We start from the raw sequence: 15,826 nt of genomic DNA on the forward strand, positions 1-15,826 counted from the left end.
TTATATAGTAGAAAAGGCTCCTAAAACAAGCTCAGCCAAATGTAATATTTCAAAATATATTCTTTTTTACTCATATTAATGAAAAATCGTCTTAAATATCCCAAACAGGAAGATCACTGAAGTTACCTTCAAAATAAAAGCTGTTAAAAAGTTTATCAGGAAAATGTTTTTGTGAATTGAATTAAATATTTTTACACAACCGTCCTCTTTTGCCTACTCATACTTTTTTCATTAGTGTCTAAATATGTAATGCAAAATAACTTCAGCATGCTATCCCTTAGAGTCCCTATAAACTCTTAATTAATTAATAACTTATAAGCCATTTTTTGTATAATAATAATAATAATAATAATAATAATAATAATAATAATAACAATAACAGGAATTAGTTTGAATACACGCACAACTAACGACAGCATTTACTTTTTTATTTCATGACAGAAGGAATTTGTTTTAAGGAATCCTGGAAGTACAGAGGGAGGAAGCTCTCGTCTCGTCTCATTGGCAGTAGTTTGACAGCGTCACAGTGAGCAGCTGTGCGCCCTGCCCTTTTTATTTCATTATCAGCATGCAGCTTCAAGGGGAAAATACCAAATGCCCTCTCACACCACTGATTCAACATGTGAGCAGGGATGAAGCTGTGAAGATTAGAGACTATCCTTAACCGCACTGACTGGTTTTATTTTTATTTTATTTGTGTTTTCCAATTCCCAAACACATTGTTGATATGTAGCCTGAAGCACAGGTTATGGATCGCATGTGGATATGCTGCAAAATCCTACTCCTTGCAATTGTTTGTGTGAGTTCGTCGTCTCTGGAAGAAGAGGGCGCTTCTTGCGATGGGGCGTTTGATATTTATTTTGTTTTAGACCGGTGAGTTATGAAAGCTAGCCTGTTTCACCCGTGCATTAATTCATTAATTAATTAAATACTTGCTACCCCAGCGCAGAGACTTACTCAGTCCTCTCCATGTATGGCTGTGTTTAGTTCCTCCTCTGTGCTCACTCCTGCAGTCTAGCAAAGTTCACTCTTATTATGCTGTTATTCCCAACAGCGACAGATCAACCTGCTCCCCGCTTATTCTGTGTGTCCTGCATGCACCAGCAGAATAAACGGACCCTTCACCCCTTCTGTTTATTCTGCCCCTTGCATATGTAGTAACTTTTGGAAAACATGATGTAGTCATATTCTGTCACAGATCTCTTTGTTTGTACACTTTATCCTTATTGTTGTTAATGTTAAAAGTACAGTGTTGTGCGAAAGTCTTGAGCCACCCCTCATTTTTCTTACAGTTTTCCTACTAGTTTTGAGCAGTAGATCTCCAGACTTTCTGAAGGTCTTTCAGAGTTTTTCTTCGGACACTGGCTGCTTTTTCACTCATTTTCAGTCCCATCCTTTACATGTCTAGTTTTCAGAGGGATGTTTTTTGTTTGTTAAGCCACTTAACACTTATCTCAAGCAAAAACGGGGGATCTAACTGAAGGCAGACAACCTAACAGAGCCACTTTCACTACATTGTTACTAGCAGCTTGTTGCAAAAAGATCATTTGTTTCCCTTTCTTTATCTAATTCTACAAAAACAAAAGCAGCAATAAGGTGATTCCCAAATAACTTTTAACAAAGAAACTTGACATATTTCAGTTTGGTGTGCAGTGTGTCTTTAAAAAAATAGACAGGAGGAGGCTTAAAAGCTATCTACAGCAGACGATCAGTATCTGAAAGCCACGTTTTTAAGAAACAGAAAATAATCCACCAAAGACCTGATACAGGACCTGAGAGATAACCCTTCAGTCAGTGGATTTACTGTTCACTGAAGCCCCATCAAAAATGATCTCAGTGGAAGGGTGGCTAACAAAAAGCCATTCTTAACAAAGGGAAAGAGGAGGAAAAGGCTGAGGTATGCCGAATTATGCAATAACTATACTGACAATCAACAGCAACAGGTCTTACAGAGTGATGAATCTAAACTTTGGTTCAAATTTTTGTCTGTATATACAGAGGAGGTCAGGTGAGAGGCACAACACTGAGTGTCTACAGCCATCTGTAAAACTCGTTGTAGTCTCTGTCATGGTTTGGAGCTGCATTGCAGCCAGTGGTGTTGGAGATCTTTCCAAAATTGATTGGATTATGAACAAAGAAAAGCACCATCAGATTTTGAGTGACCAAAAATGCCATCTAGAAAGCATCTTATCAGCAACAGCTTCACTTTTCAGCATGACAAAGATCCCAAACACATAGCCACTGCAGTATAATTATACCTGGACAGAGTAACACACAGTGTAACAGTATAAGGCATGGATTGGCCTCCCCACACCCTGGACCTCAACATTATTAAAGCAGCGTGGAATCATCTTAACACAGAACAAAACAAAAGGCAGCCAACATCCAAAGAAGAGCTTTGAAAGCTCTTTAAAGAAGCCTGGAGAACTAATCCTGAAGACTACTTTAAGAAATTATAGGACAGCTTGACTAAGACAGCTCAGGCTGTGTTTTAGAATAAAGATGGTCACTAAATATTGACTTCAAGTTTGTTAGAACTGCATTTTATACTGTACTGAAACATTTTCCTAGTAGAATATACTGAAAAGAGCAATGGTGCAAGACTCTTGCACAATAATAGATTTCTATTAACTGTATTTTTATTTCTTTTTGTAATTCTATGAAGTAAATGAGGTAAAATACTACACAAAATGCAGAATCAAAACTATATATGTGTCTTATGCAGAAAATATAAAGCACATAAATAATTTCTGATTTATTGATTAATTGATGGACCTCCCCATGTGTTTTCATACAACTCTATGGCAGTTGTGAATCCTCGGTGACAAAGCTTATGCTAAATGAACTGACATTTTAGCACATTGTTTGGGTGCATTAGATTTTTCACTCGGCCGCTGCCTGTTTTTGCAGGTCAGGCAGTGTGTGGGGACACTGGGATGAGATCTATGGATTTGTGGAGCAGCTCACCAGGAAGTTTGTTAGGTGAGTAGCTGTTTTCTGTCAGTATTAATAGCAAACTAATTAACCTCTTCTCATTCTCTGTATAAAAAAATACAGAAAATATTAAAACTATTAATGTAGAGCATTTAAAAGGAGCTTTTGAGTGCCCTTTAAGCACATATAAGAAGTTGAACAGAGGAAACAGTCAGTGGTTCAAACAGTAGTGGCTAGGAGAAACTAGGGCATGCCTATTTCAGGCAGTAGACATCACACAAGGCAACCAACTGCTCCAAAACCCCTCTGGGCAATAGTACTGAGGGTGTGTGTGTGTGTGATATCTTTAAGTTTAATAGCAGGCTGCTAAATATGAGAACCAAACATGCAGCAGATGTTGAAGGTGGTGCCAACCACAACCGGCAGTCCTGTCCCCTTTCACAGTAGAACAAGGCACAGGGATAATGGCTCACTTCCCCATCTCAAAACTCTCCCATGTTTTTAACATTTATTAACTGATGTTTTTTTTTTGTAACAACCAGCTGCACCACTGTGGCACAAACCGCTTTCCCCGTCTGTCATCATGGCATAATGTGGTCCTGGAGACAGCTACTGTTGCACAAAATAGTCTGTGTACTTTGGCAGGTGTTTAAATCAGGGTCAGTGTGGACAGATTTCATCAACACAGGCTACATGAAGCTTCGCAGCTGCAAAACTTAACGTGTGTAATGGTAAATTGTCTGGTCTGTCATTGGGACCGTTGTGCGTTCGTCGTCTTGCCAGACCAGTTTTGCGTGTAAAGGGGGCTAACCTGTCATTAGTAAACAACCTGCTCTGACACTTGATTAGTAAAAAGATGGCTAACCCACGAGTACTGAAGCTGCTGAAAAGTCTTTTCTCCTCCTCTCTCCACCAGTCATCCAATAAACCCAAACTGCTACCCTGTTTCATGTTGTATATAGTATTGTCAAAGAAGGGTGTGGTGAGACAACTCGTTGGCCTTGTGGCTGGTGTGCAAGTCCCTGCTTTGTTAACTAATGTCATAGTGATATTAATGTGAGACTCTGTGTCTGCTTTGTCACCATCTTTGTGGTTTTCTGTGCGACGTCTTATAATATAAAGTGACGCAATGCCTTTTTAATTGACTGTTAAATTTTTGTTTGACAGCATGTGTATCATGTGTCACTGCGTGATAGCATGTGAGCATACAAAATGTAAGAAACTGCTTGCACGGATACCAATGTTGTTTTATTTTAAGCAAGACTGGGATGCATAATCGTGAGATGATGCAAAATGACGCCAATATGTGCCAACATGTAATACACATTTGTGTATTCACAATGTGTGTTTGTGCGTGTGTGTTCCAGCCCCAGGATGAGGGTTTCTTATATCGTCTTTTCAGCTAGAGCTGTTGTAATTCTTCCTCTAACTGGAGACAGGTATATATTTCCCTTTTCCTTATAATCTTCCTCCTCCACTTCACTCAGACAGTAAATATTTCTTTCTTTTCCTTTTTTTGAAATTGCATTGCTTTTGTTTCAGATCTAAGATAGATGAAGGCCTGGAGAAGCTGAGCCAAATCCAACCTGCGGGTGAAACGTTCATGCACGAAGGTTTGAAAGCGGTACGCGCTCCTTTCTAGTATTGCAACTTCCTGCCATGCATTGTATTCATTACAGATGCTTCCTTTCATTGTTGTTTGTTATTTTGGGTTTTTTTTATTTAAATAATCTGTATTTTTGGCAGGTATCACAGCAAATGAAGTCACAAACTTCACCATCATCCAGTATTATCATAGTTCTTACTGATGGCAAGCTGGACATCTACCCGTATGAACTGAGTGTACAAGAGGTAACACACGCACGCACGCACACACACACACACACACACACACACACACACACACACACACACACACACACACAAATGGGTTAGTGGAAGTTGCTGTAAATGAGGAGCTGGATGAAATTTTAGAACCATATTATGTTGAACGTCATGATGAGCATCCTGTTACATTTTTCCTGAGAATACCAAATGTTCTTTTATGCAGGAAGGATTTGAAGACTCTTGATGTGCTAAGATTTTATGCTATATCATGTCAAAATGTGGGTTGTGAGCGTATAGCACAGTTTGTGAGTGCAGTGAAATCCTTGGGGCTGGGGTTGTGTCAGGAAGGGCATCCGGTTAAAAAAAAAAGAAGAAGCCAAATCAGATATGCAGAGCCATCCTCTGTGGTGGGGACCCCCCCTTGCGAATAAGGGAGTAGCCTAAAGCAGCTTTGATAACATAGCTGTTTGAAAAAACACACAAATTCACATACTTCTTATACCCTCCTCTCTGTTTTACTCTATTACAAAACTCAACCCAAGAAAAGTTGAAAGGCTCAGTTTGTTCCTTTTGTATCATGTTGCATGAATCAGACAAGCTGCTGCTGGCTGGACAAACAAAACTGTTTGCTGTGAAATCTAAATCGTAATTTAAAATATACAGCATTTGCTGCGGCTGAGCTGCAACAATAAAAAACACTACTTTGATGTTTTATAAGTCACATGCCGACATGGATTCACTGTATGTCTGTAGAATCATGGCTTAAGTTTTCCTCTTGTGATTCCCAGGCTATGAAAGCCAGAGAGTTTGGAGCCAGGGTGTACTGTATCGGGGTCATGGACTTTGACCATAGCCAGGTAGGTGGGGGGGGGGGCTTCATTTTCTACCTCTTGCATACAGTACTGGGAAAAGAAAACACTCTCAAGGCCTTGATACTGTTGCCGATAGTGGGCTGTTGTTTCTGGCCCAGATTTATCGACACACCTCGACCCCTTTTGCTTATCTGTTCGTGTCAATCCAAAAACCTCCAAAGGGCTGAACAGCAAGCAGCTGGCAGGGATTTGTAGTCTGTGGTTCATGCTACATTTGTTCCTGTAAAAGAAACAAAAACACTGAATACATTTTCTCAGGCAGCTTATGTGAAGTTATTATTTGCTGGGATAGGCTGTGATTTCTTCCTGTGCAAGTACTGAGTGGGTGAAAGAGACGATTGTGGTGAAAAAGAAAAAGCAGGAAATCTTATGTAGCCGCAAACTCTTCTGCTGACTGCAGTGACTGTAAGCAAGACAAAGGGGGGAGGAAAGCTGTTGTTCTGTTGTGGGTTTTTTCGTGCTAATAAGATTTATAGTCCAATGCAAACACTATAATTACATTTGCTGAGAATCATAAAATGATCTAAACAATATTTCAATTAATGTGGCATCTATTGCTGAACATCCCCAGCCCTCTGTATTTCTGGTTGATGTTTCAGCAGTCTGAATGACATTATTAATTTGTGTAACATGAACTAATACATATTTAAAGTGCTTAAGTTTACATAACATATGATCTGTAATGTCTTCAGCAGTCAGAGGGCATGGCAGATTTTCTGCCCGTTGACTGACCGACGATGATCTGTGGTCTAAAGGAGGAAGTAATTACATCATTCTCTAATTAAATAAGGCCAGGCAAACTTCCTGTTCTGCAATCGTTAAAGCAGCAGATGAAAGCTTCAGCCAGCTTCCCAAAGCTTTAATCTCCTAGTAGCAGACTTTGCCTCCCTAAATGCTCAAGCACAAGCCAAAAACCTCCCTGAGAAGCAGAAAGACATGAGAACAGAAATTTGAAATGCTTTTTGTATCAGTAATCTTTTGTTGTTTCCACTTTGGCCACAGCTTGCTGAAATAGCGGACGGCAGAGAGCAAGTCTTTCCAGTTGTGTCTGGCTTTCATGCTCTCAAAGACATGGTGAACTCGGTGAGGTCACGCTCTATGCAGCGACATGCAGTAACGTTCACGTGCAGGCTGTGGCATGGCGAGCTTATGCAGAGTCCTGTATCTCTGTATCTCACAGGTCCTGAAGAAAACCTGCTCTGAGGTTTTCACAATTGAGCCGCGGAGTGTTTGTGTGAATGGTAAGTTTAATCAAAGTGGTCTTAATGTCTTAAAACTTCATGTAATTTTGTCATGTAATTTTGAATAGGTGTTTGTGGTTTCGTAATGATGAAACCCAATGAGTTTGTTATTTTTGTCCTAATATATAGAGTTCCATAAAGAATATATATATATGAGAATATTCTCTCTCTCTCTCTCTCTCTCTCTCTCTCTCCCTATATATATATATATATATATATATATATATATATATATATATATATATATATATATATATATATATATATATATATATATATATATATGTATGTATATATATATATATATATATATATATATGTGTATACATATATATATATATATATATATATATATATATATATATATGTATGTATATATATATATACATACATATGTATATATATACACATTACTTAACAACCTCAGTTAAAAATGATAGTCCAGAGAGCATGAAGGTAAGAAGCTGTTGACCCAGTAAAGGACACACTGCGGGTCACAGCACATGTAGACCGAAGGGTGGCCCGTGGCGTACCATGCAACAGACAAGCTTCTGAATGAATCCTTTTATATCACATGAGTGGTTTGGTGCAGGTGCTTACTAGGATGCGCTATGGGAAGAAGGCAAGCTGAAGGAGACAGTGTGACGCTTTGGGCAATGTTCTGTGTGGAAACCTTTGGTTCAGCCATACATGTAGATGTTACACGTAGAACCTAGCTAAGCATTGTTGCAGGCTCTTGCCTCTTTCAGCAGGATAATGTGCCCAACCACAAAGCAAAACTGGTTCAAGAATGGTTTAAGGAGAACAACAATGAGTTTAGGTGTTGACTTGGCCTCCAAATTCCCAAGATCTCAACCCATTCGAGCAATCTGTGCTGGACAAACAAGTCTGATCCATGAAGCCTTCCCTCGAAACATACAGGACTTAAAGGATCTGCTGCTAACATCTCCATGCCAGATACTACAGCACACTTTTAGAGATTGGCGTCTATGGCTCAACAGGTCAAGACTGTTTTTGCAGCAAAAGGGCGACCATCAGATTGTTAGGCAGGTGGTTGTAATGTTAAGCCTGATGGGTGTATATATAAGCTGGGAGCTAGGTAAACAACAAGGCACAGGAGGGAGCAGAAAAGCAGGGAGCCGACAGTCACAAAGGAGGGAAAAGAAGCAATTAGAGTACAACTAGAATGAGACACAAGAGAAAACTATCTTTTAAAGTGAAATGGGAAATAACCAAAAGGCAAAATCATTGAAGGACAGAAAGAACAAAAAACAAGAAGAGGGAGGACAAAAAGCATTGCAGCATAGACAGCACAGAGGGAGGCAAAACAGGGAAACACTGAAGGAACTCAGCAGGCATTAAAAACACAGAAATGCTCAGAAAATCAGGCACCTCTACTATGAAGCAACTTCAACATACCCAGGATCTTTTTCCATATCTGGAGTCACTCATCTCATCAGTAGTCCTGCTAAGCAGTCACAAAAATGTGTTTATCACATTTAACTAATTTCACCAATCACAAACATGGACAGGTCTGCTTGCAACACCAATATCACCGATTTAAAAAAAAATATTATTAATGGAGAATTACTTTGTCAGTAGGTACTGGATAAAAGCATATTTTGGTAAGAAGTGAATTTCCTTCAATGTCAACCTGGATAATAACAAATCCAACTTAGTGTTAGTGGTAGTACAGGCCTTTGGAACCAGAACTGAACAAAATAACAAAATCTTAAGGAAAATATTCCAAGAATAATAATGAAATCAGAAGACTCAACAAAGAAATCCAGGACCCAGGATGTGGCTGGAAGCATCGCCTCCCAGAGTCACTTTACTTGATCACAATGTTTCATGTTTAATAATTATTGTTTTTCTTTGCTGACATTCAAGTGAACTGTCAGAGTAATGTGATCTACCTGATGTTTCCCAGAGTCTTTCAACGTGGTCCTGAGGGGAAGCGGCTTCAGCGGATCCAAAAGGATGGACAATGTACTCTGTTCCCTCACCATCAATCAAGTGACCCACAGTCAGTAAAGTACACACACTTATGATTCACACACCTGATGCATAGATAGCATTTAGATGCCAATGCTAAGGATTCAGTCTTTGCATTGCTAAAGAAGTGGAACAGTATCACAGGTTCACTGCACACTGATACTGTAAGGCACTCGAGGATTAAAGTGAAATTCTGAAGTGAAAATGTGGTACAGTGTGCAGATCTCTGGGCGCTGCAGTGGAAAATCAGAGTCATGACGTCCAGAAGCAAACAGTGGCTGCTATTTATTGACTTCAGCCGGAGAACAGAGGAGATATTATGAGAGCAGAGTGCTTGTGAGCAGAGGGAGGGACGAGGGGGGAGATGATCTGTCTCATTAGTCCATTAACAGATCAATGCCACAGGGTGGAGTTACTGAGAGAATATAAGAGGGTTATCTGGATCTCTTGTGTTTACTTCTTTTTGCAGTCAAATTACAAATTACAAATTGAATTTATCCAGTCAGTATGTCACGGAAAACAGCCAAACAGCTTAATGCTTCTTCTGTTTGTAACGTCTCTCAACTGTGTACATACCAAAGAAGTTGCAGAATAACATTAAGGTTAATTATTTTTTTTCTAATTTGCCATATGTAAAATTAAATGATGAATTAAATGATGTGTCTCTGCTACAAGAAACCAAAGCAGCTAATTGAAGTAGAAAAGTACGGACCTTTTTCCTCCACCTGTGTGGGCTTGCAGAGTTCATCTTTGCCTCCTCTTCCTTTCAGCTGAAAAGCCAACAGTAGTGAAAGATGGGTATCTGCTCTGTCCAGCCGTTCGTCTACAAGAGGTCGGACAGTAAGTCAACACACACGCAAGCACAAACACAGAATGTGTGTAACAAAAACCGGAGCCTGTTGGTGCTTATTTGCCTGCAAGAGACCTTAATGAGTTACATCGTTAGGCTGCGCTGCCACTCTTATTTGCAGACAGTGTACAAGCTGGTTGAAGACACTCGAAACCTGTAATTGCCTTAAAAAGACAAGAAAGAAAAATCCTTCTCTGAGTGTTGTTCAGTATGATGTGTACCTCGGAGTTTCCCTGAAAGTAGCTTGATTTTGGCTTTTAATTCAAAAGAAGTGAAACTGTCATCAAAAGTGCCACATCAGGAAAATAATTTAAGCGGGAACTGGGAGGATTTTTTGGTTTCTTTATTAGATTTATTTATATTTTTTTCTGGTTATTTACAATTTAAATATACTGAGGCTTTTCAGGCAGTTTTTCCTGCACTTATCTCTGTGTGTGTCGCAGCCGACTGCAGAGGCCCAAATACAGGATGCAGAGGCACAGAAAATAAACACATACTGAATCTTTAAGAGAAACACTGAGTTGGAAGGGTAAGAAAAGACTAAACGGGATTCCAAAATAGGGCATGAGAGGCAGAGGGAAGAGAAGGTTGGCAGGCAGATCATCTGATAACTGACGAGGGGAAAGGCAAGACCACACACACACACACACACACACACACACACACACACACACACACACACACACAGCAGATTAAAGAAAAGATGAATGACACTGAAGACTGAATGTAACAATGAAAGCAAGGATATCTTAAGAAATAAAAAAACCCCACTGGGGCAGAAGGAAAATCAACACATACAAACGCCATAGTGTGACATCACAGAGAGTGGGTAGAGCTAAAATGTTCAATAGAAGGCAAAGGGGGCTAAAATAACCTGTTTCAGTTATATGATGAACTATGAGTCAGCACAAAAGGTCCCGTATTAGGTAAATGAGAATTATTTTGTACTTTGAAACATGCAAAGCTATGATGTAGAAAAGTCCCAGGATTATAAATATGGTTCTAGAGATGAATGTAATAGGTTCACTTTAGGTGTGGCAACATTTTCAAAAGCTGATGCATAAAGCCACTCATTATGAACACTAACATGTGTTCATAAATGTGTGTATGTCAACTCAAGGCACTTTAAATGGTAAGAACAAGACTTATAGTACATCCTTAATTTTTGCATTCATTTAATTAATGTAATTAATTTAATTAAAAGGGGTAAGTAGCAGTCAGGTGATAGTCAAATGTACTTGATTAACTGATTATTAGTAAGTCTGACCACCTCTAGAAGTTCTGCAAGTTTGCTAGTCTGAAGGTGTGTGTCAACACAAAGGCCAAAATCTTGAGAGGAGTGGATGTCCCAGCATATTCACCCCAATGTCAGACAATATGCAATAATGACAGCTCAGTTAGAAAAAGACACTTTGTTTATGCACACGACGCATACTTCATCTGCCCCAAGTGATTGGGGCTCATTGCCAGGAGACATGCCTTTTGTCTACAGTAACAACATGCCAGCTCTGCTTAGGTTAGCAAAGCTGCACCTGAACAAATCACAAGACTTCTGGAAGAATGTGTTTTGGACAGACGAGACCAAAGTGGAGATGTTTGGCTGTAATGCGCAGCACCACGTCTGGCGAAAATCAAACACAGCACATCAGCACAAACACCTCTTACTCACTGTCAAGCAAGGATAGTGGTGGAGGAGTGATGATTTGGGCACTGGACCATGGCATCTTGCAGTCACTGAGTCAACCATTAACTCCTCGTTATACCAAAACATTCCAGAGTCAACTGTAAAGCCATCTGTCCAAGAACTAAAGCTCGGCTGAAATTGGGTCAATGATCGCAAGCAAAGCAGCAAAAGAAAAAAATCAAGGTGTTCAGACTTGAGTGACATGCTGTGTTGGGACCTTAAGGGGACTGTGCATAAACAAATACCCCCAAAACTTTAAATGAAGCAATGTTGTAAAGAAGTGTGGGCCAGAATTCCTCCACAACAATGTTAGAGACTGATAAAGTTATACAGATAAGAATTTGTCATTGCTGTTAAAAGTGGTTGTACAAATGTTTGTTGTCTAAAGAATCACGACGCATACTTAGTGTTTTACAAGACTGTAGTTCATCAGCATTTCTTCATCTGACTGACAGTGAGATTTGTTCTCTGAAAATGCAAACAGGCACAATGTTTACAGTAAAACTGTGTCAAAGTGTTGGATGAACAGAAGCCAGGCTGACCAGCGTGGCATTTAAAGAGTGAGTGAAGGTTGATTTGACTTACACACTTCAAACAGCCAATCCCTCCCTCTCTCTGCTTCTCCTCCTCAGCCCTCACAGCTGGAAGAGTCTCAGTTGCGTTGAACATGAAGTTGAAAAAGCATTTGCAAAAGCAAACAACCTTTAGAAATAAGGAAGTCTGGTCAAAAGTTGATAAGAATATGAATGGTGGTGACTGCCTATTGCATTAACTCATGGTTCTTAATAATAATTTCATAGTTTGTCATTTAATTTACAACCGACTTTCCATCTTTGGTGAATTTAATCAGCCCCTTGACACTATACTTATATCTAAGTCAATGCATTTACATGCTCCATTTGAGACTACCCCACACATGTTTTACTTTGATTCTAACTGTAAAAGTGTCAATAACACACTGAGCTCTGACCAGGGGCTAGATCTGATTCTCATGATGTGTTCTGTGATTCTGTTTATTTACAGATCAGTTGAAGTGCTGGTCAGCTTAAACCAAGGAAAGTCCTACATCTACAGTCCCATGAGCATCTATGCCACAACATGTGTGAGTAACATTATTTCTGTATAACATGAACAGTTTTGAAGGAGTTACCTGCATGTATAATGTCACACTGCCCTCTGTTATTTAATTTAGATACAACATTTTTTTTTGCGTGGGTACAGGAGAGCATACTGACGTAACTGTGATAGATTACAGAATAAGATCAAATAATGTTGTGTTGTGTGTTTTCTGCAGTCAGATGGGACCTGGGTGCTCTGGTTCCTGTTGGCTTTGTTGCTTTTGCTGGGCCTGGGTTTGCTCTGGTGGTTCTGGCCTCTCTGCTGCACCGTGGTGAGCTTTGTCCATGTGCATTTTTGTACAGTGAAACTCATTTTGGAGGCAGTCGTTTTCTTTATAAAAATAAAGAAATACAGAAGGAGATAGGAACTAGTAAATCTAAAGAGGTGTTTGAGTCAGATACTGCAATTATGAATTGTTGTGGAATTGAATGTCCAATGAATGTAAAGTGAAAGGTACCAGTTTGAAAAGGGGCTGTGTGCACTATTAACATAAATGTTATTATTTGGTGCACTGAATAAGCTTAAAGCTCATTCGCATCTGCAGATCACAGCAATGCGATGTCGCATAAAGAGTAAATCACAAAACACACGAGACATCCGCACGGCCATAAGCACCAAACACAAATAAACAGACATCACTGTTAACGAGTCTGCAAATCTTTCAGCAGATACTTCAGTCTGCTTTCTGTAAAAGATATATTTCATTATTGTTGTGTATAATATTTTTGTTTCGTTTCTCGCAGGTCATCAGAGACCCCCCTCCTCTCGCCCCCCTCCTCCACCCCCTGTGATTGTGAGTACTCCACTGCCTGTTTTGTTTAAAGCCATATTTTCTTTTTCCAAGGACTTCATATCACTGAAGGGACACTTTGATTTTTTACCACCCGCTGCCTTTTTGGCAGTAAAAGCAGCGAGAAAATCCAATTTTGGTCAAATACAGAAGGAGCGTAGGTGGAGCTGGGGAGAAGGAGTCGACAGAAGTGGTTTGGTGGCAGATTTTATTCATCGAGCATGAGTCAGAAGGCAAAGTTCTCTCATTGTAAAATAAATAAATTAAAAAATGCAGTTATGTTTTTGCATGACAAATGTCCCACCACTGCAGCTGAACCTTTGGTGTAAATCACTGGATCTATAGATTATAGACTGGTCAGCAACACAAAACCTTTCTCTCTGTTTTTAATTGCTTGATTTAAAAAAAAATGGAAGTGCTTATTACAACAAAGCTTTTATGCTTATTACATAAAAGTCTTTAGGCTCTTAGTGGATAAGCGTCTACTGACTATCATCTATGTTTCCAATCATGGTGGCATAAACGTTTTCCTGTGTGAATTTTGTGAGAAAATGTATCATGCGGGTATATTTAAGTCCAAATTGGGAGTTATTATCAAAAAAAATTATATTATCTCATATGTACTCAAAATTTCAAGTAATTTTCTCAAACGTCTGAGTAATTTTAAGTTATTAGGTCTACATTTCAAAATACTAACATAAAATTTTGTCTCATGGTCGGCAGTTTTTTTCAGTGCTACACTGTCACTCTTTAGCTCAATATAAACTATTTAGCAAAGGAACATTTTAGAATAGTATTATATAATTTTGTATTTTGAATATAATAAAACTTTATTCAAATATTTTTTTAAAAAAAACTTGTATTTAAGGAGCCAGAAGAAGACCCTTTGCCCAAACACAGGTGGCCTACAGTGGATGCTTCATACTACGGCGGCAGGGGTGCTGGAGGAATCAAACGCATGGAGGTAAATTTTCAAGAAAAAAGGGTTTTACTGCTAAGCGTTTGTTGTTGATTTACTAATGTTGCTATAGTGAAGATGCAGTAATGTTAGCTGTCTCAGTCAGTTGTGCCCACATGTTGCAGGTGCGCTGGGGCCAGAAGGGGTCCACAGAGGAGGGATCGCGGCTAGAGAAGGCCAGAAATGCTGTGGTCACTATGCCAGAGGAAGTGGAGGAGCCCATCATTCCTCGACCCCCACCAAGGCCTCCTCCGGTCTACAACCCCTCATCGCACTCCAAATGGTACACCCCCATCAAGGTGAGATAACTATCTCTTTAATATTTAGGTCCTTTGTAAGTTGCTTGTTTTGTTTGCTTATTTGTAATGTTTTTGACTGACTTTACCTTCAGGGACGTATAGATGCGCTGCTGGCGTTACTGAGAAGACAATATGACAGAGTGGCAATCATGAGGCCGACACCTCAGGACAAGGCAAGAAATATCAGCAGCATTTCCTTGAAAAAGTATAAAGAGCAATATTTAAAAAGCTTACGAGAAACACTGCTATCAATTCAGCATGTTATCATATAAAAAAGTCTCGTTACATCCAGCTGGACTGTCACCAGTCTGTCAGTTTTCGCCAAAAATATTCAGCCATCAAATTGGTTAGATCAGTGATCCACCCTCTTGACCCCCAGTGATTTGATTAGATAACAGTTAATAATAATATAGTGCCAATCTTGCTGGTTTTGTTATGTGCACAACAGATAGATAACAGCTTGCTGTATCAACTCGCTTGTTATAAATAACAGTTTAAATGCCAACGCCTCCAGAGTGTGTCATGAAACACAGCGCACATGAGCTACATGAGCAAATGGTTTAGTTTAAGTCTTATTTTGAGACTTCCTGTGGATTTACTGTATCGTTCCTCCGTCAGCCGAGCTGCTGGGAGAGCTAGAAGCAAATTGGGCAGTTTCATCATAAATTTTGGGGGCTTTGAGTTCACGCTTTTAAAAACCTCTCAAGGGGCTTAGAGCTTAATAATGGATGTGTTATAAAAGGTTTATTGTAGAGTATTCCACTTTATTTTAAAGCACTTTTCTGTCTTTAGTGGTGCATCAAGGCTTGGGTGGGATAAATAAGTTGTGCTTTTTTTATAGCATGTTGAATTTAAAATCCCTTTACATTCGCAGTTGACTGCAGTTAAATGTCTAAATTGGACTATGGCATGTCTCCTTTGTTGTCTCCAGGGCCGCTGCATCAACTTCACCAGAGTTCAGAGTCACTGATGTTCAAACACGAGGCTCAGTTTTCCCCTTTTCATGCCAGTTTTGCCAAAGATGACGAACATGTGCGATCCAACATGAAGAATTACTGTGTATTGTAAATAAACCTCTTTATTCATAATGTGGTGTCACAGGTTGCTCTCTTTTCACCATGGTAACTTCTGCTGAGCACATAACCGGGTCAGGAGCAGGTTATGTTCCAAGTTTTGGTTAAAAATCGACTGGAAGTGCTACGTTTCAACAAAAGTTTTTATTTACATTATGCTTACATTAAGTGTGATATAGAGGCT

The 15,826-nt window shown here is 39.4% G+C and overlaps 1 protein-coding gene across 1 annotated transcript; it reads left to right on the forward strand.

Annotated features, from left to right (window-relative positions):
• Positions 1-552: 552 nt before the first annotated feature.
• On the forward strand, positions 553-15,657 carry LOC100689838 (anthrax toxin receptor 2). Its single transcript, XM_019361228.2, is given in 18 exon segments — positions 553-873; positions 2,911-2,982; positions 4,302-4,373; positions 4,477-4,558; positions 4,681-4,785; positions 5,550-5,618; positions 6,636-6,716; positions 6,814-6,874; positions 8,805-8,900; positions 9,640-9,709; positions 12,427-12,505; positions 12,698-12,793; positions 13,266-13,286; positions 13,289-13,309; positions 14,181-14,276; positions 14,396-14,569; positions 14,662-14,742; positions 15,501-15,657. Coding segments are annotated over 18 exon segments (1,440 nt in total). The 5' UTR covers positions 553-748; the 3' UTR covers positions 15,540-15,657.
• The last annotated feature ends 169 nt before the right edge of the window (positions 15,658-15,826 follow it).

The sequence above is a fragment of the Oreochromis niloticus genome, linkage group LG7 (assembly GCF_001858045.2).
Source record: "Oreochromis niloticus isolate F11D_XX linkage group LG7, O_niloticus_UMD_NMBU, whole genome shotgun sequence".
Classification (NCBI taxonomy): domain Eukaryota; kingdom Metazoa; phylum Chordata; class Actinopteri; order Cichliformes; family Cichlidae; genus Oreochromis; species Oreochromis niloticus.